The sequence below is a fragment of the Marmota marmota genome, unplaced genomic scaffold, assembly GCF_001458135.2.
Source record: "Marmota marmota marmota unplaced genomic scaffold, marMar, whole genome shotgun sequence".
Classification (NCBI taxonomy): domain Eukaryota; kingdom Metazoa; phylum Chordata; class Mammalia; order Rodentia; family Sciuridae; genus Marmota; species Marmota marmota.
The window spans coordinates 4,206,841-4,233,385 of NW_025999982.1; the positions used below are offsets into that span (position 1 = coordinate 4,206,841).

Here is a 26,545-nt window from a genome sequence, read left to right on the forward strand (position 1 = left end):
CTTTTTTTTTTTTTTTTTTTTAGAGAGAGAGAGAGGGAGAATTTTAATATTTATTTTTTAGTTTTTTTTCGGCAGACACAACATCTTTGTTTATATGTGGTGCTGAGGATCGAACCCGGGGCCGCATGCATGCCAGGCAAGCGTGCTACCGCTTGAGCCACATCCCCAGCCCAAGAAAGTTCTTTTCTCCCATTTCCATCCCTGATTCCCCCTACCTCCATTTCTCACTCCTCTCTTGATCTTGGTCTTCCTCTCCTTAAAATTCATTCAAAAGTGATTCTTAGCTGGCTGCAGCATGAGAAGGGTTCACCCACATCTGCCCCTTGTTCATTGCCTCCCCCTCCTTTGTGAGTGTGTATCTGCAGAGCAGCTGACATTGGCAAAAGGGGTTTTGTAGAGAACTAAGCACCAGGCTCGGTGTACCCCATCCCCTGGGTCAAGAAATGGCTGCTTTGTCTTCTTACCTTCCGATAGTCATTGATGCTTCTGTAAATGTTGGTGTTAGGGATCTGACCCAGGATGAGAATCTTAGTTCTGAAAGGAAATGCACTTGCCTTAGGTCAAGGTGGCTTTACCTTGCTGTGGCTAACCTCCTATTACCTGAGACCAAGTACCTGTGTGAACGGAGAGTGGTGATGAAGAAAGCAAAAACTATCGACATAAGTAGTCCAATGTCCAATCCCAGGAAAATCGAAGATAAGAATGTAAAGATCCAGACAACCTTGTGGAAAAGGGGGTGAAGGGAAAGGGAGACCATGAAAACTCACAAAATCAAGAACATACCAGTCCCACCTCTCAAATGACCTCCACCTTCTCCCTTCCATACTTGGGGCGCAGGGACTGGGGTCATCTCCAACTGTGGGCCCTCAAGGCTGCCTGAAAGTCAATTCACTCTTGAAATTTCTGTTTCCTCAGATGCGAAATAGTGATAAAGATCTCCATCTTATAGGCTTTGTTGAGATTAGAAATCCCATCTGTCTAGCAAACTGCAGCAACTCATCCCAGGGTAATAGTTATTTTAAGAACTATAAGAGTTACTGCAAAATTTTAACACCTTTTTCAAGTCCCTACCTGACCACCTCAGCAAGTGACCTTACCTTCATCTTCACAGGAAAAAAAATAAGCTGAAATTCTCTTACCTATTTCCTTCCCCCACCCCGCTGTCACTCGTCAGTATCTGCACTCAACTCTTGCTTGTTCTCTCTCGTCAGGTGGGAATACTAGCCTTCCTCCTGGACTAGAAACTCCATCTGTGCACTGAAACACATCCCCCTGAGCCTCTCAGGGATCCAGCTCCCCAAATTGCCCCCCTCTATTTCTCTTCCTCTACTGGGTCCTCCTCCTGTCATCACACTCTGCCCCTCATCTTTTCTTTCTTGCTCTCTGGTTTTGTGCCCCAGCTGACATTCTGTCTGGTAAGATACCTCCTTCTCTTATTAGAACTTGTATTTTTTTTTTAATTGTAGATGGACACAGTACCTTTATTTATTTATACGTGGTGCTGAGGATCGAACCCAGTGCCTCCAAGTACTAGGCAAGTGCTCTATCACTGAGCTACAACCCCAGCTTGTATCTCTTATCCAGGAAGATATTTATATTAACTGGACTAAAAGTCATTCGAATATGCAATGAACGACAAACCCTCTTTACTAGGTCTGTGTGTAACTGTAGCCATTTCATCAATCTCTTTCATTTAATTTTGCATAGTTATAAAGATTTATGTTCCCTAAAAAAGTGCCTTATTAGGCCTTGTTATTGGGACATTTTCTCAGGTCTTCCGCCTCCTGGTAAACAATAATTAATTTCTGTCATTTTCATGATATTCATGGACAGGTTCCAGATGCTACAACTGCTATTTTGTATTAATCTTACTTCACCACTCATGTCTTTTTGTTTCTCTCATAGAAGTGCCCACCCTAGGTGACTTTACATCCTGTTCTTCCTGAACCAGATTTTTACCATGGACTCCTTGACCCACTCAGTTTCTAAAAAGGGACTCCAAACTGCGTGCCCACTGCACACCACCCCTTTTCAGCTGGAAGTAGCAAGAACGGTCATCGCCTTTTTCCCTTACGGCAGTTGGAGGTCCCTAATATTAGAGAAAAAAATTACGGTCAACATAGATGTTCGCCAATATGTCTAGCTCAGGAAGATGTACCTGGAAAACTACTCCCAAGATCACCCTGGGTGATCTCCCAGAAAGAGACACTTGTTCCACAACCCAACTTATAAGTGGGACAACTCCCCGTTCACCAAAAATTGTGCTTCCCGGGTCTCACTTTGAAGTCCTTGCCTATATCTCCAAACTGTCAATAACTCTAAACTATGTAACCTACTATTTTGATGGAGTAAAAGGAAAAGAACACCCGGACTTATTAAAAGGCCAGGGCCCACTGATTTATCAACATAGACTGGCTGCCCCCATTTTAGTTCCCCTCCTAACTGGTTTGGGAATAGCTGGATCTACTGCTTTAGGAACTGCAGGTCTAACAAGCTCTAAAAATTTTAAGTCCCTCAGCCATCAAATAAATATAGATTTAGGAAAAACTAGAAAGGTCAATCTCCAAAGTAAAGCTTTCACTAGACTCTCTGACAGAAATAGTCTCACAAAACAGATGAGGTCTAGATGGTCTCTTTCTGAAACTTCAGACAATTGGTTCCAAAACCTATTCTAATGGTCCCCTTGATTGACTACCATCATTTCAGCCATAGTTGGGCCCCAAGTCCTTCTCCTGATTGGTATTACTATAGGACCCTGCCTCTTAAAAACCCTCCTAAACCATATACACAAAAATGTAGGTGAGGTCAGACTTATGGTCTTGCGAGCCCAGTATAGTCCCTTAGACACAGAAGGTTGGAACAAAAACTGAGGCCTAATGATGTGCAAGATTGACATCAAACCTACTAAAACCAGTGGGGAATGTGGTAGTAGGAGCAAATGTGACTCCATTTTGTTTTATGACTTCATCCTGTAAAACAACCATGCCAAGTAGAAGAGTCATGACTGGAGCAAGATGTTCTTTTCCTTTTGCTATAGAAACCTTTAAGAATACGGAACTACCTAATGGAGTATTGTTTCTGTAACTAGGGTAACGGAGCTCTGTTTCTGTAACTGGGGTGACTGGGCTAACTGTGATTGGTTAGGCTCCCTTCCACTTGACTGCACTGTCCCGCTTCTGTAACCTGGCTTGCTTGCATTGGCTAGACCCCCTGAACATCCCTTTTGCGGTTTTCAGGCTTATAAGGAGTGCCCTTGCAATTGTTCAGGGCTGATCAGGGGAACAGCCTTATGTTCTGGTCAGCCGCCACTGGTGTGCTTCAATAAAGGCTTAATTTGATTATACATGAGTGGTCTGGAAGTCAGTTTATGAAACCCTGGGACGAAGCTTTAACTATAACATAAGGACTCCATGTTTTCATGCACCAATAGCCTTGAGTGCAAGGGCTAGGTGCAGTGGCACACGCTTGTGATCCCAGTGACCTGGGAGGCTGAGACAGGAGGATTGCAAGTTCAAGGCCAGCCTCAGCAGCTCAGTGAGATCTTGTTTCAGAATAAAAAATAAAAAGGGCTGGGGGAGCAGCTCAGTGATAAACCACCCTGGGGTTCAACTAGAATACAAGGCACTAGAGTTGCTGTGTTATTCATATCCATGACCCATCTCTTCTGTTCATTCTCTCTCTAACCTTCCCCTCTCCCTTCCCTTGCTCAGCCAGGGCATCTACACTCACAAAGTCATATTGGTTCTGCTTCCACAGACTGGGTAGGTTGTAAATGGTTTCAAGGTAGGGCAGTACGTTGCTCAGAACAACTCCAGCCAGCACAGCCTGTGGGGAAAAGATAAACCCAGCTTCATTTCCCTTCAGTGGGTGGATGGGTGGAGTTAGAGCTCCCACCCCTACAAAGGAACCACAAGACGTCAGCCTTGCCACTCAGAAATATTTTATGTTGATATTTCATATGAATACCATATACGTGTTCCAACTCTTGGGTCAGCCCAAATAAATATTCTCCACATCTTTCTCTACTCTCCTTTATGATTTGTCAGACATTGAGGCAAGGTCAGGCTAAGCTCAAGGCCTGATAGATTCAGGCAGTAAAGCTATAAAGGACCCCTTTTAGTTTCAGAGAGTTTATTACTCACAGAGACAGAGGAGGAGTAGCCAAAGGTAACATCAGTGTTGTCACTGTGGTGACACCAGGACCTATGGGGAAGCTGGCTTCTTTGGCTACCTGGCCTTATCTCATTTGCTTGACAAATCTGTTACTCATATCATCTAGAAAACATCATCTAGAAACCATTCTCAAATGGGATGATAAATCAAGAGAACTTCCACTCAGAGAAATTCTAAAATCATGTGTTTCTATTCAAGTTTAATCATGATATGCTATCATTATCTTACTAATTAGATCTTTTTTTTTTTTTTGCAGTGCTGGGGATTGAACCCAGGACCTTATGCATGCAAGGCAAGCACTCTACCAACTGAGCTATATCTCCAGCCCCAAGATACTATTTTTTTTATCAATCAAGTTAAAGCAGCAAATTAAAAACATTGATAACACCCCATATATATGATTGTTGAGTATAAAAGGACACTGCCCTTTTGGGAAATCATTTGGCAATAGATCAAGACACAGTGATACACTGTCATGTAGAAATTTTGGAATATTGTGTTCTAGATTTTTAAAAATCAACAATACAAAATTGTATGTAGAGTGAGGTTGCAACTATGCCAAATGATATCTATTCACAGAAAATAATGTCTGGTTTTCCAGGCATAGTTGTGCAAGCCTGTAATTCCAGTGACTCCTGACGCTGAGGCAGGGGGAATCTCAAGTTCAAGGCCAGTCTCAGCAACTTGACAAGACCCTTAGCAACTTAGAGATACCATGTCTCATAGTAAAAAATGATTTTAAAAAGGGGGGCTGGGGATGTAGCTTAGCAATAAAGCATCAATAACAACAACAAAAAAATAAGGTTGGTTAAATATATGACAAAATGTTAATGATTTATTTGTAATTATTGGTGACAGGTGACATTTTTACCAATTGTGTGTTTTCCAAGATTTTTAAAATGAGACTACTTTTCTAATAGGAAGAATATTCCCTATATTTTGGAAAATTAAGATTTATACTTATAAGGATATAAAAATTATCGGGGCCGTAAAGGAAAATATAACATACCTTAAGACAATTTTCTCTGTATGTTCACAAAGTCCCTGAGTTGGTTAAACATTTCTTAGGCTTTTTCTAATTCCCATCTCTTTAACTCTGTCTGGGAATGAGAGCTTATTCTACCACTAGGAATGGCTGGGCCCTAGCTTGTTCTGGCTTTCTGAGGTATGGTTCTTTTCCACCATACCACCTTCTTTCCAGTCAAGAATCTCCAAACTCTCAACAATTTGCAGAGACATGGTGGGAAGGAAAAGAAATTTAACTTCATCAGAGATTTGTATAAGTTTTGACTTGAGGCAGAGGGCATGGAGAAGAAAAAAATCTCAGAAAAAAATATAGAACAAAAACTTTTACCTTTGTAAACATTAAGGTAAAACATGTTCATTTTGTTAAAAAAAAAAGAATTACACTCTTTCATCATTTCCATTATCAAAGAGACAACTATTTTTAACATTTTGGGGGCTGGGGATGTGGCTCAAGCGGTAGCGCGCTCGCCTGGCATGTGTGCGGCCCGGGGTTCGATCCTCAGCACCACATACAAACAAAGATGTTGAGTCTGCCGAAAACTGAAAAATAAACATTAAAATAAAAAAAATTTGGCGTGTTCTATATATTTTTTTCACACAAAATTGGAAATTACATTGAAATGTACTATTTTGTATCATGCTTTTCCAAGTTTATGTTGGTCTTTTGGTAACTAGTTGAGATGCTAGCCAGGAGGCTCCTCTAATGATTCTAATAAGGATTTTGCAAAGAGCCATCTGCAGTCTTTTAAGGAAAGAAGAAATGATCCATAGTTTAATACCTGTACAACTTCATTGTTATAATAGTTCATATATTTCATTCATCAGATTGTATTCACATCTTCTCACTCAGAAATGTGCTAACAAGATAAAGTAAGAACAGGGCTGGGGCTGTAGCTCAGTGGTAGAGCACTTGCCCCTCATGTGTGAGGCACTGGGTTTGATCCTCAGCACCACATAGAAATAAATAAAGGTATGTGTTCCTCTAGAAAAATACTTTAAAAGAAGATTCAGTGAGGGCTGGGGATATAGCTCAATTGGAAGAGTGTTTGCTTCGAATGCACAAGGCCCTGGGTTCAATATCCAGCACCACACACACACACACACACACACACACACACAGAAAGGCACAGTAAGAACAATGTGGTGCAACATGGCCAGGCAAAAGTGAAGGATATCCTAGCTCCAACAGATTTATAATAAAGGAGTGCTACCTACTTTTATTACTACCCTTCAGTGAATTCTGACAGTTTTATTTGTTTGGAATTTTAATATTCTGCTTCTTTTAGCAGTAAAGAAAAAATACAACTGCTCAGAGTAAATTGATGAGTTACCCTTCTAAAACAGACTCCAGCAGTTACAACACAGAAGATACTGGGTAAACTGAGTTCTGGAGAGGACTTCTGCTGGGAATCAAAGAACAGCTCCTATGTTAAGGACAAGCTTATTAATCGCACCCTCCTTGAGAAGATACCATGCTTAGGCTCCAAGATCCTTGAGTCACAAGAGCAGAAGGCAGCAGCAACCTTATGGTGGACCTGCTTTAATGATACCTGACACCAGGTAGAGGTAGTGTTGAAGAAGATGGGGATGACATCTACAATCACTCCAGCTTTGGGGATGGCCACCTCAGGGTAATGAAACTGTTACACCAGGAATGAAACCTTCCCCCACCTCCCTAAGTATGTTATAAAATGGCTTAAGGGAACATTAAGACATAAATCTATATTGTTTATCAATACAGAAAACTGAGCAAGGATCTATATTGTAACTTAGAGCAAGTTGAGTACAGACAGTGATTAACACAACTGGCATCTTTAAGGGTCAGGTAAACAGTCTTATCCAAAGGGAAGAAATGGCACATTCATATCCAGAAGCATCCTAGTTGGACAGAGTTAAAAGTCAACTATCAGGCCACCTTCAAGTGTTATGAATTAACCAAGAGGCAATGAGGCAGCAATGGGAGGATTGTGTTCACACAGAAGGCAGATCAAGGCCTTCCGGAAAACAGATGGCATGAGTTTCCAAGCCTGCACAGTGAGTTTCCAAGCCCGTACTGGTAACGGGGGTCTGGCGTCTGAAATCTATGTTAGTCATTTTTTACTGATTCCTTATTTACAAAGCTTATTTTATAACTTAAGCAATAACAAGATAAGAATGATAATAACAATAATGTTTCTTGAGTGCTTACTATTACCCCAACACTATCTTCTTTTAAATATATATAAACACACTTCAGTATATCTGATATAAAAATATACAAATATATCTCATATTATTTCATTTAACTCCAACTGTATGATGCTATTATTTTAAAGAAAAAGGGCAAGAGATAGGTCAGGGCAACCTCTGGGGATAAGCTGCATGCAATTATCCATGCAAAAATGCCCCACCAGGATGCAAACCAGACATTCTATCTTTTTTTTTTAAACTTAGTTATTTGATAAGTTCTACTCACATTTGGCAGTTCGTAGAAAAACTGTGCCGCCTTCATCATCAGGAGCAGCATCACACCTGCGCCTACCAGAGATGCAAACTGAGGAAACAGAACCAGTTGGAGAGAAACCATCAGGAACATATCGGTCCCTGTCTGCATCTATGGCCTTCTGTGAGAAGCATGCCGTTTTTTTCTTCAAAGGAGTTGGGTTCAGAATAAGTGCATTTCTGTGGAGCTGACATTTTCCGTTCTTTTCAAAGTATTAAACACAGGAGGCACTCAATAGGTACTTGTGGAATGAATGTGTGAATGCTATCTGAAAGGTCCTAAATTTTCCTGAGCATTTGAATCCTTACTGTCCCAGCTCTGTGATACGTTATCTGAAGTCTCCTAAACTATGCCATGCATTTCTTCAAGACTTTAATTTCTCCTTGCATAATATATAAAACCCCCAGTAGGTCAGGCATGGTGGTGCACACCTGTAATCCCAGCACCTTGGGAGGCTGAGGCAGGAGAATTCCGGGTTTAAAGCCAGCCTCAGCAACTTGGTGAAGCTCTAAATACTCAGTGAGACACTGTCTCAAGATAAATAATTTTTAAAAGGGGCTGAGGATGTAGCACAGCGATTAAGCATCCTGGGTTCAATCCCCAGTATGAAAAGAAAAAGAAAATGAAAACACTAGACTCCTCCCCGATAGCCCTAGAATCCCAACCATTCTACTTTCCACGCAGATAACCATTCTCACTCTCCTGTGTGGAGCTTGAAAACTTCCTATCTAACAGTTTCAATGGTGCTTCACCTTGGAAAATACAATGATGATCACTTTTCATGTTCTGGCTTCAATTTCTCTCTCCTTCAATCAAAAAGGTTACCAACATGAGTCAAGCCTATATAGAGCTACTCTGGGTCCTATCCCAGTCCTATCTCTGGGCTTGGTAAACAGAGATGCTCACTCATCAAATGAAGCCGAGGAACACAATTCCCTTTATAACCCAAGGCTCTCTGGATATAAGTCTTGAACTCAGGACATTTCCTATTGGCAAATTCCCATTTTTAAGCCTCTAGTTGAAAAAAAATAATACAAAGCAGTGTCTTTTCCCACCGTGACGGGGAATGGAGTTGCAGTAAGGTAAAACTGTAAGCACAAGTCAAAATAATGGCCTGTATAACCAAGAACTGAGAGAGTCCCTCAAATCTTACCCTTTAAAGGGATATATATATATATATATATATATTTGTTGATAGACTTTAATTTATTTATACATGGTGCTGAGAGTTGAAGCCAGTGCCTCACACATGCCAGGCAAGTGGCTACCGCTGAGCCCCAGCCCCTGCTCTTTAATTTTTATCTGGGAAAAGAAAAAACACCTTCCCGCTGGGCTCTCTTACTACTCACTGTCATTTGCCAAATCAGCTTAACACTGAAAAGAAGACCAATGTGGCCTGTGTCCTATATCGTTCTTCCCCCCCCCTCAGGGGTCACAATTAAAGTGAGCAGCATAGGGCTGGGATTGTAGCTCAGTGGTAGAGCACTCACCTAGCATGTGCTAGGTTCGATCTTCAGGACCACATAAAAATAAATAAAATAAAAAGATATTTTGTCCAACTACAGCTATAAATAAAATTAAAACAAAAAAGTTAGCAGCAAAACATGGAAAAGCAGAACCACAAGACAGACGTGTAGGAAGAAGGATCAGGAAAATGAATTGCTATTCCCAATCTTTTTTTTTTAATATTTATTTTTTAGTTTTTCGGAGGACACAACATCTTTATTTTGTTTTCATGTGGTGCTGAGGATGCAACCCAGCGCCCCGCGCATGCCAGGCGAGCTCACTACCGCTTGAGCCACATCCCCAGCCCATGCTGTTCCTGATCTTCAGAAAGCTCTAACAGTGAACATTTTATATGCTATAAAACTATACTAGGTAATCAACCTCCTAAGTCCCTCCAGTCAATCCTCAGGTCAACCAGTTGCTGAATATGATTTATTGCTCTAGCCGTAAAAAACTAATTCGATTAAAACAGGAAAGTATATCAGGTTTTTTCTTGCCTCCCATTTCTTTTCTCCAAAATTCTTCTGATTATTTGTTCTTTTTTTCTTTTTTGGTTGAACCCAGGGCTGCTTAAACACTGAGCCACACCCCCAGCCCTTTTTATTTCTGATTTTGAGACAGGGCCTCGCTAAGTTACTGAAGCTAACTTTGAACTTATGATCCTTCTGCCTCAGTCTCCTGAGCTGCTGGGATTACAGGTATGTGCTGCTGTTCCTAGCTCTGATTATTTATTCTTATTGTTTTTCAGACAGGCAGATGCCAAAATAAACCTAGATTGAAATAAGCACAAGTAGAATCTTGAGTACCATAAAAGTAACTGCTCTGAGACATTTGGAAGGCCTGTGATAACTGTGTGTCCTCCTTAGTGGTACATTCAAAAGAACGGGATTTGGGGTCAGAGGACCAGCCTTGGTGACATTGTGCCTCAGAAAGGTGCTCAATGACTCTCAGATTCTTGGACAGCAAGCACTATTAAAGTTCACATCTTCTGCATATTTTGCTTTTCTGTTCCAATTTTACACCACTCTTCCAGGCTTATCTCTAGTGATTTGAAGCAATGGGATCAGGACAGCAGGTTGCTGACCACAGGCCTGGGCACTGGGGACTGGGGGGCTATCATTTTTTAACATAACTCTTAAGTGACACGCACTGTGGTTGACACTATTAGCATCTAATTTTATTCTCACAACTGAAAGGTTGGTTTTATCTCCATTTTATGGATGCGGATGAGAGCCTCAGAGAACAAAAGTCATCTGCCTAAGGTCACACACATCTAGGAAGCACCGAGTCTGGTTCGTACACCCGGACCATCTGATTCCAAAATCTAGGCTCTCACCATTGCTTCATTTGCTTCCCTTAAAAAGAACACAACTAACACAACTATCCTCTTTCTTTTGTAATAACTTGGTTTTACCAAGTTCTGGGAGCCTGGGGACAAGGCAAGAAAGCCATTCCTTGGAAAGTAGGGAAGAAGGATAGGCACATGGAGACCAGGGAAGCACAGTAGTCGGAACTGGCAGATGCCAAAATAAACTGTTTAAAAACCTAGATTTTTATACAGAACAGAAAGATGAAGCGGGGGACACTCTAACTGGCCACAGACCTGGGGCTCATCTCATCCTCTCTGCCATGGGCCAGGCCTTCCCACACCTCAGGTTGAGGCTGTGGCTGGGAGGACCAGTAGGTTTTGCTTTTTGTTATGACAGTGGAGGGAAATGGGTTCTAGACAGGGAAACAATAAAGTGAAATGTGATCGTAGACCCAGTTTGAATTTATGCCAGATAAAAACTAAAAATAAAATTATCAATGGCAGGCCATTTGGGGGACATTCAGAGCCAGCCCCCAGATTTCTCAGGCAGAGTGAATAAAAAACTCCCAGAGGGAAGGAATAGAGAGAACACCCGCAGCTGTGTGAAGACAGAAGGCTAAATGAGTCTGGGGGGGAGGTCTGTTCCAGTCCAGACTAGAAATTCCTGGTGGAATCTGGACAGCTCCAATGTGTACAGACAGGGCCCACAACTTCTCTACTTGAGCCAGCAAGTTGAACTGGGCATATCAGGGAAGTGTTCACTAGCATCCCTGGGGACACACTTCCCAACAGAGGGCCACCACAGTGCAGTGAGAGATGCCCCTCAGAGGAAATGTGCCACACAGATCAACAGGCAGCAGCAGAAAACAGAGCCACAAGCTGCCTACTAAAATGGTAAAATGGACTGGCTCAGAGATTAGAAATTCCATCATCTTCTGCCAAAGTTCTTCCAAGCTTGGCTTCTCTGTTCCTCAAATGTGTGCAGTCAGCAAATCTATTCTTTCTCCAGCCCACCACATACAGATTTCCTGCTTGTAAGACAACTCTGAGGTTGACCCAAAGCCCTCTTTCTTCTATCGGTGCAAATACTAAACCACTTTCAGGACTCTGGGAAAGGTCCAATTCCTCTACCAATCTCCTTCTCATAATACTTAAGGTGCTTTTTTTGTCAATTGTGCTCAATTTGCACTTGATTTTCCTTGCACTTTGATTTAGCTGTGTATATCTTGCCTTCCCAAATTTATGGGCACTGGATAAACAAAGTATGTGTCATAAAAAGTTAGTGGAACTAATTTCTGCGGTTGCCATTTCCATTTCTTCTTGTCATAAACCCATCTCATTTTGATTCCAAAGATTTTGCATGCTTGTATAGAACATTCTTCCTTTTAATACAGCCCACGCTCCTTCTTTCTTCCTCCAGTGTGCCAGGAGGAAGCTCTATGACCACAAAACTCAGTCTGCATAAAATGATAGGATGGAGCCTTACTTGAGCCCCTTGCTCTCACCCAGCCTAATCTTCCTTCTGGCTTTCACTGGTTTTCACCCAAACTTCATCTTATCTTTGCCAATGGACTATGACACTTTATCTTTCCCTATTAAAATTGAACTTCCATCCTTCTGATACATCAGGTTCTGACCACAGCTCTACCTTCTCACTATACTTGTGAGGCATGAGCTTCTCTTTGGCTTCTGGCCAGTTGTTTCACCAGCTGAACCCTGACTCATTCCCTGGGTTTGCCCAGGCACCAATTCTGATAACTCCCTGCCATTTCATCACGCCACAGAAGTAAGATGGGAGGCCTCTCGTGCTTTCATGTTGTAACATTTATTTAGTCAGTTCAAAACTCATAAACACAGGACTTACAAAATTCCATGCCTGCAATTAGGGGGAGTTTGCTTTTAGAATCTTTTCTGTCAACCGTATCGTTCAGCTTACCAAACGATTAGTTCATTACTTCAGAATACCTGAAGAGAATCTGTCGTAGGTCATTTCCTCTTATACAGAGAGAGAATGGTCATAAATTCCTAGGCTCCCCTAGACAAACACCTGACTCTCTCTCAGGAAACCCCCTTGCCATGCATGCCCTTTGAAGAAGCCAGGAAAATGTTTCATTTGTATTATTGCTTTTCCAAACAATGTATGAGAATGCATTCTCTATAGGAAAAAAAATTAATAGCTGATGGTAAGTTTATCTGAAATATTGTTGTTCTTCTAGTATATTATGTGCAAAATGGGTTTCTGTGGGATAATATATAAAATCTCTTTGTATAGTAATATTTCCATAGAAAATGACTTTCAAATTCCACATTGACCAATAACTTTTAAAACAAAATCTGTGCAGGAATTAAGGCAAGTGTGGAATCCAAATTCTTCCAAGATGTCTTCCCCATCAAGCAAAACATCAAGACAAAATTAAGTCCACATAGTCCTATTCTATGAATATACATATGAATCGACACAAGTAGAGATAAAATTCTTTTTAAACATACCTGTTGTCTTCCTCCAGCTTTATCTTGGATAATAGTCCTGGCAATAGCAGCAGAATATACATAAGATTTGAAGAATGAACTGACAATATTGCAAAAGCCAATGGCTATTAGATCCTGTAAAGAAATGCAGAAACTTAAAGCCTACTTTTTGTTAAAGACTGTGGGATAATATATAAAATCTCAAAAAATTTGATAAAAAAACTAATACAACTTGTTTTGTTTATTCAGCTATTTATTTATTTTGGTATGCTATGTATTAAACCCAGGACCCCACACATGCCAGGCAGGTGCTCTAACACTGAGCCACATCCTCAGCCCACTAATTTTGATTTTGAGCAAAAAGCATGCTCTTTATTTCTTGTGTCTGAAGAGAGATTGTTTATATTGTTTCAAACAATAGATGGAAATATTCTTAGAAAGGACAAAAGGAAACAAGCAAATATGATTATCTAGATTAAATTGCATCTTCATTTTAGCTAGTTATCATCAGGAAAACTCTTCTTCAAGGTCATGAAATGAGGCCTTTTCCTTTTTATCCTCTTTCATGTGATTGCCAGGACTTTGAATGATAGGGAGACTAGCAGTGCTATTCTTCTCCCTTCTTTCTATACTACCTAAATGTCAAACTGGGAAAATGCTTTCTTCCCAAATAGTTCCCCCTTGACTTCCAGGGGAAGGACCAAACTCAGAGAAGTGGGAGAGTTTCCCTAAAAATAAATAAATAAATAAATAGGCCAAAAGACAAAGAGGCCAACTTAATTACATATATTGGTAGAGAGTTTTGCATGTTATATTCCACAGCATTTCTTTTTAATTTAATTTATTCTTTTTTTAGTTATAGATGGACACAATACCTTTATTGTTTATTTATTTTTACATGGTGCTGAGGATCGAACTCAGGGCCTTACATGTGTGAGGCAAGCACTGTACCACTGAGCCACAACCCCAGCCCTCCACAGCATTTCTTATCATGCCTCAGTGTGTGGTTGGCTTCTAAGGACAGGGTGGACAGAAAGATAAAATTAACATGAGAGGAACTCTGCTGGCCGAGCAAAGAGATGCCATATGTCATCTTCTTGTCTCTCTGCGCCATATCTGTTCCTGTGGAACAATACTTATGTTAAATTTCAAGTGGCTTCAAAGTTAAATATTCCTCACTTCTCAAAAACTCTTTTGTGACTTCAGTCCAAAATTATAGTCCGAGTAACTCTTTGGTTAAAGAATCTAGCCTTCACGTTGGCAGGTGGCTCAGATTAGAGAGAAGACTTACAGGTCAGAAAAAGCAATGGTCTTCTCACCTGATTGGAGTTGATTCTGTAGTTGTGGAGACCAGCAATCTTCTTGCCCAGAAATATAACCATAAAGGAGCTCACAATAGATAAGGATATAGCTGGTAAAATAAGTCTAGAAAAAAAGTTGCTGAAATTTGGTAGTGAAGGAAACAGGAAGCTGAAACAAAATAGTGGAATTATTCCTGGATAGCAGGTGTGCTTTACTGGCACTCCTGCCATTTCATCCTTCTCCTCCAGGGCTAGCCCAGTGTTCCTCCCCTTCTAACCAAGAATACAGAAGAAGTAGAGCAACTGAGGCAGCAGCTTGCCAAAACTGCCAGCAAATCAAGCCAAGTTACAAATCCATCAAGAGAGCATATTAAGTTGTCTTCTAATTCCAAGTTTCTGCTATTTGATGACAGTCAAAATCACAGAACTCTACTCTTGATACTGTACCCATGAGTAGACCATAGGTAGATATGACATCAAGATGTTTTAGAGCTGAAAGGCCCAATGACTTCCCTTTTAGTCACACTTGCATTCTTCAGGGTATAATTTTAGTCATTGTCCTTTGTATAAATGGGTTCTCATTCCTACCCATGCTTTCCCTCCTGTAGTTTTGAGGTCAACAGAATGTTGAACCCATTTATAATACTCTAGCTCTAGAGTATTATATCCATTTTGCTGATAATCATTGTTATCTATTTCTACAAATTCAATACAGTCTATTTTTACTAAGATCCTATCATAGCAAACATTGCCAAACACATTTAAACCATGGCCAAAACTTCTTCCCAGGTATATCTCCTGTTCCATTGTTAACTGGGAAACTCTTGTTTAACGCAATAAACTTTCTTCTATCAGTATTACCCATCAGATCACTATCCAAAGAATTGAGGAACATCCTGATTCTCAAAGGAATCAATGCTTATCTATTCATGCATGTCTATTCATAACTATTCATGTTTTGTAATTTTACCTTGCTGTCCAGAGTATCTGTGAAGTCAGCTTGTGTGGTCAATTTTTGCAATACCATAGATCAAACCCAGGACTTGTATACACTAGCCAAGTACTGAGTTATACTCCCAGCCCTTTTTATTTTCTTTTGCAACAGGGTCTCCCTAAGTTGCCGAGGCTGGCCTTGACCTCATAATTCTCCTGCCTTAGCCTCCTAAGTAGATGAGATTACAGGTGAGTGCCACTGCACCCAGCTCTGTGCACTCAATTTTAAACTGTCTCTTCCTGAGTCCTGTGTTCTTAGGATCATTCACAAATATTTGATGTTTTATATTTATAGTAGAAAATTTTGAAATAGTCACAAAGAAAGAAGAATGTTATAATTAGCCCTCCTATACCCATCACCTACCTTCAACATATAATTCATGACCAATCTTATTTCATCTGTACCACTATCCACTGCCTATTGCAAGATAAGTTTGAAGAAAATTCTAGGCATTTTATCATTTCAATTGTAAATATTTCTGTGTACCTCCCTAAAAAAATCATACAACAAAAATTTACTGTCTTAATATTATCAAATAACCAATTAATTTTGAAGCTTTCCCAAATATCTTACAAATATATATTTTATAATTTGTTCAAATTAGAATCCAAATAAGGTCAATGCATTGCAACTGGTTGCTGTGTCTGTTAAATCTCTCTATGATTTTTCCCATCATCCTAGATAGGGGACATCTATGAAAACTTAAAGTGATCAACAAATATCCCACTTATGGTAACTTTGAAGTAATCACTGTTTTTAGAGATCTATTTTTTGAGATAAGAGGTGAATGATTAGAAAGTGTAAAAAAAGTTTCATATGTCTATGTAAATAGATATAAAGGCTATATAAGCTCTAGAGTATTTTTTCCAAACTATTTTAATGCATCTGCATTTGTGTGTGTGTGTGTTTGTGTGTGTGTGTGTGTGTGTGTGTGTGGTGCTGGGGCTAAAACCCAGGGCTTTGTGCATGCAGGGCAAGCACTCTACCAACTGAGCTATATCCCCAGCCCTACACTATGTCAATTTCATTGAAATATGTATATAATTGATAACTTGGGACTTAATGGGTTAATTCCCTCTCTATATCTTTTTCTTTTCTTCCTCGCAATTTTTTGTTTATTGGTTAAAGAAACCTGCTATTCCATCCTACTGTGTTTCCTACCATCCCTGTGTTGCAATTAACATGTTCCTCTGTTCCTTGTATTTTCTATAAATTGGTAGTTAGCCCTTCAGGTTTGGCCAGACGATTTTTTTTTTTAAGGCAAAATGCTTCATAAGTGGTGGTATGTATTTCTGTTAGGAGGTAAAACAAACAAACAAAAAAACAGTTTTTTTTAATGTTGGCAGATGATATGCTGATATCCCTTAATGGTAATATTCCATAATTCTAATTTTATAATTCCTTCTCCCTTTTTTAGCTGAACTACTTCTATAAAGTTAAATGTCTTATTATAAACTGTCTGGATGTTCCATAGAGCAGTTCTTACAGGAAAGGCACAATAAATGCCTGATTTTTCTCTTTTATTTTAGAATTTTTGAAAGAATGAGTTGGTTCCCTAGCAACTTCCAAAGGTGAAAAAATAAGTTTATTTATTTAGAATTTTTACATAGTAATGATTTTAAACACATTTGATGTCTTTGGCCAGTAAAAACCTCAAAGTAATCTATGGATTCAGTGCAATCATATTAAATTCCCATTGGCCCCTTTTGCAGAAATGGAGATGCCAACCCTAAAATTCACATGAAATTGCAAGGACCCTGAAAGCCAAAGTGATTCAGAAAATGAAGGATTAAGCAAGAGGACTTGCATTTCTTAATTTCAAAACTTTCTACAAACAACCTATAACAATCAAGACTGTCCTAAGGGTAGACATATAGATGAGTGAAACAGAATTGAGAGTTTAGCAATAAACCCAAATGATGCTGGAATAATAAGGTACTCACATGCAAAAGAATGAAGTTAGACCCCTACTGCACAACATATACTTTTTTAACGCCTTTTAAAATTTAAAAAAAATTTTAAAATCCCTTTTTAACTCAAAAGGATCAAACACCTAAATTTAAAAGCTAAAATCATATGACTCTCAGAGGAAAAGTGAGGGACATATCTTCAAGACCTTAGATCCGCACAAGTGATGAAAATAAATAAATGGAACTTCATCAAAGCTGAAAACTTTTATGCTTAAAAGTACCAGTAAAAGGAAAAAACAACTTACAGAATGGAAGAAAATACTTGCAAATCAAATATCTAGTAAAGCTATGGTGTCCAGAATACGGGAAGAACCTTTACAAATCAACAACAAAGAGACAAGCAACCCAATTAAAAATAGTCAAAGGATTCAAATAGAAATTTCTGCAAAAAAAGATGTACAAATGGCTAGTAATCACGTGAAGAGATGTTAAACATCATTAGTCATTAGGGAGATGTAGGTCAAAGTCAGACTGATTTGCCACTTCATATCTTCTAGTATAATAAGAAAAAAAAACCAGAAAATAAGTATTGTGAGGATATAGAGAAATCTGAATCCTTGGGCATTGCTGTTAGAAACAAAGTTGTGTAGCTACTATTGAAAACACTTTGGCAATTTCTCAACAAATTAAATACAGAATTTCCATATGACCCAGTAATTTTATTCCTAGATATATACCCAAAAGAATTGAAAGTAGATGCTCAAAAAAAAGCATGCACATAAATGTTCATAGCAGCACTATTTACAATAGCCAAAAGGTCGAAATGACTGAAATGTCCATCAACTGATGAATGGATAAACCAAAAATGTGTAGATTTGGGTTGGGGATACAGCTCAGTTGGTTAGAGTGTTTGCCTCACAGGTACAAGGCCCTGGGTTCAATCCCTAGCATCACAAAAAAAAAAAAAAAAAGAAAAAAAAAAAGAAAGAAAGAAAGAAAGAAAGATGTGTAGATTTGTGCGATGGAATAGTATTCAGCCATGAATGGGAAATGTACATGATGGGTAAATCTTGCAAACATTATGCCGTATGAAAGAAGCCAGACATAAAAGACCAATTGTATGATTCCATTTATATAAAATGTCTACAATAGGGAAATCCACACAGATGGAAAGTAGATAAGTGATGATCAGGGACTCTGGGGAGGAACAACTGGAAGTGATTGCTAACAAGTATTTCTTTGGAAGGGTTGATGTTTTAAAATCAGATAGTGGTAGTGCTTCAATAATTTACGAAAATTAACTATACACTTTTAAAATTTTTTAAAAAATATTTTTTAGTTGTAGTTGGACACAATACCTTTATTTATTTATTTATTTTTATGTGGTGCTGAGGATCAAACCCAGGGCCTCGCACGTGCTAGGCAAGTACCCTGCCACCGAGCCACAACCCCAGCCCCTAACTATGTACTTTCACAATCCCAGCCCTAACTATGTACTTTTAAAGAGTTAATTTTATAGTGTGTAAGATAACAAGAGAATATTATAAAATACTTTATGCCAGTATATTTGGCAACTTAGACTAAATGGACAACTTCTTTGAATGACCAAAACTAACAAAGTAGTCTCAAGAAGAAGTAGATATACTGAATCAGATAATTACATAATTTAATAATAGTTTTTAATAAGTAGTATATTAAAATTTGAATTATAGTTTGTTTAGGGATTGAACCCAGGGTGCTTAACCACTGAGCCACATCCCCTACACCTTTTTAAATACTTTATTAGAGACAGGGTCTTGCTGAGTCGCTAAGTGCCTCACTAAGTTGCTTTTTAAGAAGCATCCCACGGTGAAAGCCCCAGGCCCAAATATCTTCACTGGTAGATTCTACCAAATATTTAAGGAAGAAATAATGCCCATTTTCTATAAGTACTTCCAGAAACTGAAAACGAGGGAACATTTTCCAAATCCTTCTATAATGTCAACATACTCTGATACTAAAACCAGATGCATACTACAAAAAAAAAAAAAAAACTTCAGACCAATATTTCTCATGAATATAAATGCAAAAGTTCTTATTATTTCAGCAGATTAACATATTTGATAATATATGGGAACCAAATGGGGTTTATCCCCATGCAACCTTGGTCTAACATTCTAAAGTGATTTAACTGATTAAAGAAGAAAGAGAAATCTGATGATTTTGGAGGAAGCATTTAATAGATCCAAACTGGCATAATTCTTTAAACCTAATTCGGGAGCACAAATAGGCTTCATTTTGCATTCCTCTAGATTATTAAGTCAGAAAATAAATCTCCTGTTTTAGATAAGGTTTGCTATTTGAAATGTTTATTCTTTTGATTGTCTTTTATTACTTAATCAATGACTCAGTAGTTGATTTACTTCCGAAAAAATGCGTAAAGATCCAAATTGAGTAAAATGAACAATATGTTAATCCATTTGGTAAAATTTCTTAAAATTTTTTGTGGTATATTTTTGTACCACAAAGTAAATAATAGCATATATAATAAATTTCTTTATAGTTCATGCAGTTTAAATTGCATTTTCCTTTCAGTATACAGAATCCATTTTTAGCATTTGAGCTAAAATATTTGTTTTGGTACAGGGGATTGAACCCAGGGGCACTTTACCACTAAGCCATATCCCCAGCCCTTTTTATTTTTTATTTTGAGACAGGGTCTCCCTGCCTTGCTAAGCTCAGAGGCTGGCTTTGAACCTGTGATCCTCTTGCCTCAGCCTCCAGAGCCACTGAGATTACAGGTGAGGGCCTCTGACCCTGACCCATTTTTAGCATCTTGAACAGCTACTTCCTCTTATCTTCCGGTCTCTCACATTATTGTGTGCACAAATCTAAATTCCTATTTTTTTAACAATTTTTTTAGATGTTGATGGATCTTTATTTTATTCATTTATTTATATTTGGTGCTGAGAATCGAACCCAGTGCCTCACACATGCTAGGCAAGTGCTCTACCACTAAGCCACAACCCCAGCCCCCTAAATTTCTATTTTTGAATATCTTTTTCTTTCTAACTTTTTTTTTTTGGCGGGGGGATACTGGGGATTGAGTTTAGGGGCACTCGACCATTGAGCCACATCCCCAGCCCTATTTTCTTTTAATATATATATTTTAGTTGTTGATGGACCTTTATTTTATTAATTTATTTATATGCTATGCTAAGAATTGCAGTGCCTCACACATGCTAGGCAAACACTCTACACTGAGCCACAACCCCAGCCTCCCTAGCCCTATTTTGTATTTTTAGAGATAGGGTCTCACTGAGTTGCTCAGTACCTCGCTGTTGCTAAGGCTGGCTTTGAACTGGCAATTCTCCTACCTCAGCCTCCTGAGTCACTGGGATCACAGGCATGTTCCACCATGCTTGGTTGAATATTTTTTCTTTGCCATCCAACTCTGTCTACTTTACTTCCCTACTTTATAACTTCCAAGCACCTTGGTATTTATTATATTATTATATACCAGGCAATAAGCTAGATAGGAACATACCTGAATGCTTAGAGGCAGATATTAAAGTTTTTGTTAAATTCACCTTTTTTTTCCTTCTTTTTTTATTTTTTATTTTTTTTGTAGATGGACAGCATGCCTTTATTTTGTTTGTTTATTTTTTATGTGGTGCTAAGGATTGAACCCAGTGCCTCACACGTGCTAGGCAAGTGCTCTACCACTGAGCTACAGCCCCAACCCTTTTCTTCTCCTTTTTAAGAAGTTAGGTAAGAATGTTGTTGTCCCAAAGAGGTACACAGTAAGTGTAGTTTATTATTCAAATCTAATTAGTAAAGACTGAATGTTTAGTGCGTTAACAATATAAACTGCTATTTTTTTTCTTCCTACTATTCTCTGTGGCACTCAACCCTTTTTAGCAAATTAGGTTAAGAGGGAACATGGACATGGCAGGAACTAACTTAAATTGCTCAATTGTACTAGTCCCTAGCAACCATGAATAAAATAAAGGCTCTAAAAACAAAGAGCAAAGTAATGCTTAAAACTAGATTTTTTTTGAAATGCTGACTTGTCTGTGTCTACCTTTACAAATTATGATAAAAGATAAAGAAAAATTGGCTGTGTGGCTTTTAAGTCATTAATAATAGAAGCACACTGAGTAAGAATAATAGTATGGTTATGCTCATAGACTTGGAATTAAATAGAAATGAATTCAATGGTGGCTCTTCCACTATCTTCCTGTCTTATCTTGGAAAAGTCATTTAAACTTGGTAAGACTTAGCTTCTTCCAACATAAAGAGAAGGTAATATGTACCTCACAGTGTTACTGTGAGGAGAAAATGAAATAAAGTAAATAAGTGCCAATCCTCTTGTTGTTCTTGTTATTTTTTCAGAGGATAGAGACTACATCTTGCTTATCTTTGTATTCCCTGGTACCTATGTGGTGTCTATTTGAAATTCTATTGAATTTCAAATGGATTTAGCCATCATCAGATTTCATTGAGAACTAGTGGAATATGAGACTAGTTCAATTTGGTTTCATCAAATTTGGCCACATTTTGTTACCCTGGAGTTGTAGCTGATATCCCTGACTCCACAGCAATCCCCACTGTCCAACTCAAGGAAATTAACAGTGTTCTTCAAAAGCCTACCTGTGAGTCAAGAAACTATAGTCAGGCATGGTGGTGCACACCTGTAAACCCAGCAGCTCAAATGGCTGAGTCAGGAGGATCTTGAGTTCAAAGCCACACTTAGCAAGGCCTTAAGCAACTTAATGAGCCTCTGTAAATAAAAAGGACTGGGGATGTGGCTCAGTTGTTGTGCATCCCTGAATTCAATCCCTGGTACCCAAAACCAACAACAACAACAACAAAACCAAAACAAACAAAAAAACCCTTCTGGTCTACTCCTTTCTTAGCTAATGCAATTCACCTGATCAAGGCTCATAAATTATTATAATTTTCTAACAGAAGCAAGAGTCACTGGTAGGAATTATAATGAAAATTAATTGTGAGTCCTTCAGAATTCTATGTCACACATTTGAAGGTAACTTTGTATCCAGACTAAGAAAACAATGTTTCTGCTGGTCATAGTAGTGCACACTTGAAATCCCAGTAACTCCAGAGGCTGAGGCAGGAGGATTCCAAGTTTGAGGCTGGCTTCAGCAACTTAATAAGACCCTCAGCAACTTAGCAATACTCTGTCTCAAAACTTGTGGGCTGGGGGTGTGGCTCAGTGGTGGAGCACTTATCTGGATTCGATCCTCAGCACCACATAAAAATAAATAAATAAAATAAAGGTGAAAAAGGGGGAGAGATTCGGGCTGGGGTTGTGGCTCAGTGGTAGAGCGCTTGCCTAGCATGTGTGAGGCCAGGCCCTGGGTTTAATTCTCAGCACCACATATAAATAAATAAAATAAAGATCCATTGACAACTAAAAAAATATTTAAAAAAAGAAAGGGAGAGATTTTTTTAAAAAAATTAAAAAGGATGTAGCTCAGTGGCAAAGCACCCATGGGTTCAATCGCCAGTACCAAAAAAAGAAAAGAAAAGCATAGTGCTCAACAACACAAGTTAAGTCTTAAGTGAGTGAAGGCAGAAAGCACATTTCTCTCCTGAACATGGAGTCCCAGAAGAGAGGCTGGAAAAACAGAGGTACCGCTTGTCCACCTTTGAGAGTTAATCTGACAGGTATGGAGGTTGAGAAGACTTGCAATACCTATGGAAACAAATGTGAGTCTCTGGGCATTCAACAGGTTGGTTGGGTGAGGGGATCAGCTCAACCATGAGAGACAGAGACCCACCTGAGAAAGAACAAAGAGTCATCCTAACCTTCCTCAGCTCATGAACCTCAGTGTTCTAAAATGAGTCTGATCATGGTCATATACTATTTGTAGAAAATATCATTAAGACTGTGTGGCCAGAGGCTAAGAGAGGGTATCAGAAAAGGGAAAGTAGTCCTGAAGAGTAGAATTACTAACCTATATGGAATGATCTCAATGAAGTTACGGCTGGTTTCTGTGACCAGGTTTATCTTGTGAGCAAGTACAGTGAAGCCAAGAATCTGCAGGGAGTTAAAAAAAAAAGCATAAGATTATCTAAAGATCATGCATTGTTTCCAGTATCAGAGATGCTCATAGCCTCTAGCAGGGCAGGAAAAGAAGCAAGTGAAGTCTTGCACAAGAACTAGATGGAGGCCTCAGTGGGACAGGGAAGGCAGAGGTCCTTCCTGATTCTTTTGATTCTCTAAAAATCCTTTTAACATTGTAGCCAAATCAAGGTCCCTTGATCTCTGACACAATGATGGGAACAAATGGATGCCATGGACTTAAATTTATCTCTCCCACAACCTTTAAATGACTACAGCAATATGAACATGTTGCCACATAGTGGTTGTATCAAGGTCTCACTTTTTAAAAGTTTTTAGATCCAGGTATATTGTACTAATATAGGTAAGTCTTTAAAGGAATTGTTGAGGTATATTAGTGAGAATTGAATGTCAAACCCTTAATAATAGAAAGCAGCATTTGATAGCATCAAGAAGAATGTCTTTAGCAAAGTAATTATCTGTTTTCTCCCCCACCCCCAAACTTGTTGTAAAAACTGCAGTTCTCTCTTTAGTCCCCAACTTTCAACTAGAGGGAAAATAGACAGTCTAGTAAGCCATATACCTCATCATAAAGGTTTCACATCAAAGCAAAATAAACCAGAGACAAGAAACCTCAATGCCTCAATTTTGTTTGTTTGTGAGATGGAACCCAGGGCCTCAGGCATGCTAAGTACCAAGTTTTAAGATAATAATTACATTGTTGCTTTATTCCATTTTCTCTCTCTCAACACATAATTCTTTTTCCCAGCATCTGCTCCAAGAGTTCAACCTGACACAGAGCAGGGCAGCAGTTGGCTTATCTGTGATGCTACAATCTAATGAAATGTCCAGGGACAACAACTGGGAAATGTAGGGGGCATGTGGATATTTGGTGAACTTTGTGTCTCTACCACGGAACATTACTTAAGGGGAAAATAATTCTCAGGGACAGCAATCCCAATGTGAAAAATGCTAATGCTGACTTTAAAATCCGGAGCTTTATTTCTGAAAATGTCTTCTTCACAGTAGAAATGTTAATTTATAACTACAAAAGATAAATCTTCTTTGCAAATTTAAAGAAAGAAACAAGCCACCTTTTCATTGGACAGCAGTGATCCCCAGCTCTGCTATTTACTAGTCACATGGATCAGGCAAAAATCAAGATCCCATCTACCCCATTTTCTTTATTGTATAAATGAAAGAAGGCTGAATAACACTGTGGTTGCAACTATATCAAAATAGAAACAAAATTTCTGCATAGAAAATGGGAAAATTGTCAATATTCACGTATACTATATAGGTATATACTATACCTATATTCACACACCTATTGTGTGTTGGAAGTAATAAAGGAATTAATAACTGAAAATACAAAAGTATTAATAGTAATTGACTTTGAGCAGTTATAACCATAGGAATTTCTTCCCCCTGTTTTTTAAAACCTTCATATATTTTTCAAAAATTCTAGAATGAACCTGTATTACTTTCATAAGGGGAAAAACCCTATTTAAAAAATATTATAAGAAAAAAGTCAATAAATATAGTACTTTAAACAAATTTATTATCATTATATTAGTGTGTGCGTGTGTGGCACTGGGAGTTTGATCCAGGGGCACTCTACCACTGAGCAACATCACTAACCTGTAGGGTTTTTATTTATTTATTTATTTTATATTTTAAATTTTTTGAACACAGGGTGTCACTAAGTTGCCAAGGGTGGCCTTGAATTGAGAGTGAGGCCATCCTCCTGCCTCACTCTCCCTAGTTGTTGGGATTACAGCTGTGCACCATCACACCCAGCTAAAAGTACTTTGAAAATAAGTTTTTTTGAGGGGAGATCTATTGTACAGAATGGTGGCTACAGTTAATAATAATGTGCACTTGAAAATTGCTAAGACAAGAGATATTAAATGTTCTCACAAACAACAAAATGATAACTGCATAAGGTAATAGCAGTTTTAATCAGCTTATTTTGACTATTTCAAAACATGTTGTACACAGGAAGAATGTACAATTTTTATTTGTCAACTATACCTGAGTTCAAAAAAATTTTTTTAAAGAAAATAAACATTTTACCAATGTTGGCATATATTTTAAACTAAGGGTATATTTGGCTTTGACACAATTCAACATATTTTTTTTCACATGTGAACATTAAATATGTGATAAAGTATGTATTTTAAACCACAGGTGTGAAGATGAACTTTTTGATAAATAATGCAGGAACAACCTGTTAGTCAATTAGGAAGAGCTAAAACTCCATTCCTTAAGCAGGAACACACTACAAATGGTCAGTGATCTAAATGTAAATATTGAAAATCTATCAGGATTAAAAAGAAATGTGTGAATTCCCTTGTAACCTAGGGATAAGAAGAATTTCCTGACTTAAAATCCAGACTCACAAAAAAGAAAATTTGACACATTTAAGTATCTTGAAATATTTATGTTACAAAAAACACAACAGGATGGGCTGAGGTTGTGGCTCAGTGGTAGAGCACTTGCCTGGCATGTGTGAGGTACTGGGTTTGATTCTCAGAACCACATATAAGTAAATGAATAAAATAAAGGTTCATGAACAACTTAAAAAATATTTTAAAAAACCACAACAGGCAAATAAAAGAGATCTCACTATATTTATTTTTATGTGGTGCTGAGGATGGAACTCAGTGCCTCACACATGCTAGGCAAGTGTTCTGCCTCTGAGCTACAACCCCATCCCCTCACTGTTTTTTTTTTTTTTTAATTCTTAATTTTATATTACTCTATGAACCTTTGCCTTCCTGAGCTATTTGCTTTCTATTTATGTATTTACTTTAAAAGTAGGTATTTAAAATGATCTGAATCGTGAAATTGGGACATCAAAAACACCTACCAGAATTAATTCCATTGGAAAGTTGATGGGATATTGATTGAAAGAAACTTTGATACATTTGTTGATTCTCAGAGCAACAGCAGTAGTTAGAAACAGTAGAATGCTGGTGGAATTAGCTTTGGGGAGACCTATACAGTAGTTCACTATGTTCTGAAAGAAAACAAAATTACAGAGGCTTAAAAAGAGATAGTAATTGCCTACATCTAGAAACGGACATTTTTTTTTCTAGATTAGTTACAAAACAAGCAGTTCTAGGACAAGGAGGGCAAGTGAGGGGGCTGGAAGCTGATATGTATTTTTTTAAAAATTAAATAAGAGATATTAAAGGAGCTGGGGGTGTAGTTCAGTTGGTAGAGCCTAGTATGTGCAAGGCCCTAGTACCTTGAAAAATTAAAAAAAAAAAAGATCAAAAGAGACAGTATAGTTCAATAAAGTG

The 26,545-nt window shown here is 38.4% G+C and overlaps 1 protein-coding gene and 1 long non-coding RNA gene across 8 annotated transcripts in view; one reads left to right on the forward strand and one right to left on the reverse strand.

Annotated features, from left to right (window-relative positions):
- The window catches only part of LOC125617428, a 78,217-nt gene that overhangs the window by 45,258 nt on the left and 6,414 nt on the right, over positions 1 to 26,545 (forward strand). The gene's annotated exons all lie outside the window — the stretch shown is intronic.
- Slc26a8 (solute carrier family 26 member 8) overlaps positions 1 to 26,545 on the reverse strand; it is a 70,148-nt gene that overhangs the window by 19,425 nt on the left and 24,178 nt on the right. For 4 of the 7 annotated variants that reach the window (XM_015487340.2, XM_048805184.1, XM_048805188.1 and 1 more), the window contains 8 exons: positions 26,110 to 26,259; positions 23,131 to 23,213; positions 14,285 to 14,435; positions 12,987 to 13,100; positions 7,655 to 7,732; positions 3,730 to 3,825; positions 615 to 721; positions 465 to 534 (listed from right to left, as the gene is read on the reverse strand). In XM_015487340.2, coding sequence (XP_015342826.1) covers positions 465 to 534; positions 615 to 721; positions 3,730 to 3,825; positions 7,655 to 7,732; positions 12,987 to 13,100; positions 14,285 to 14,435; positions 23,131 to 23,213; positions 26,110 to 26,259 — 849 coding nt within the window. The remainder of the gene's footprint in view (positions 1 to 464; positions 535 to 614; positions 722 to 3,729; positions 3,826 to 7,654; positions 7,733 to 12,986; positions 13,101 to 14,284; positions 14,436 to 23,130; positions 23,214 to 26,109; positions 26,260 to 26,545) is intronic. The other 3 variants (XM_048805185.1, XM_048805187.1, XM_048805186.1) reach the window with 3 other exon arrangements.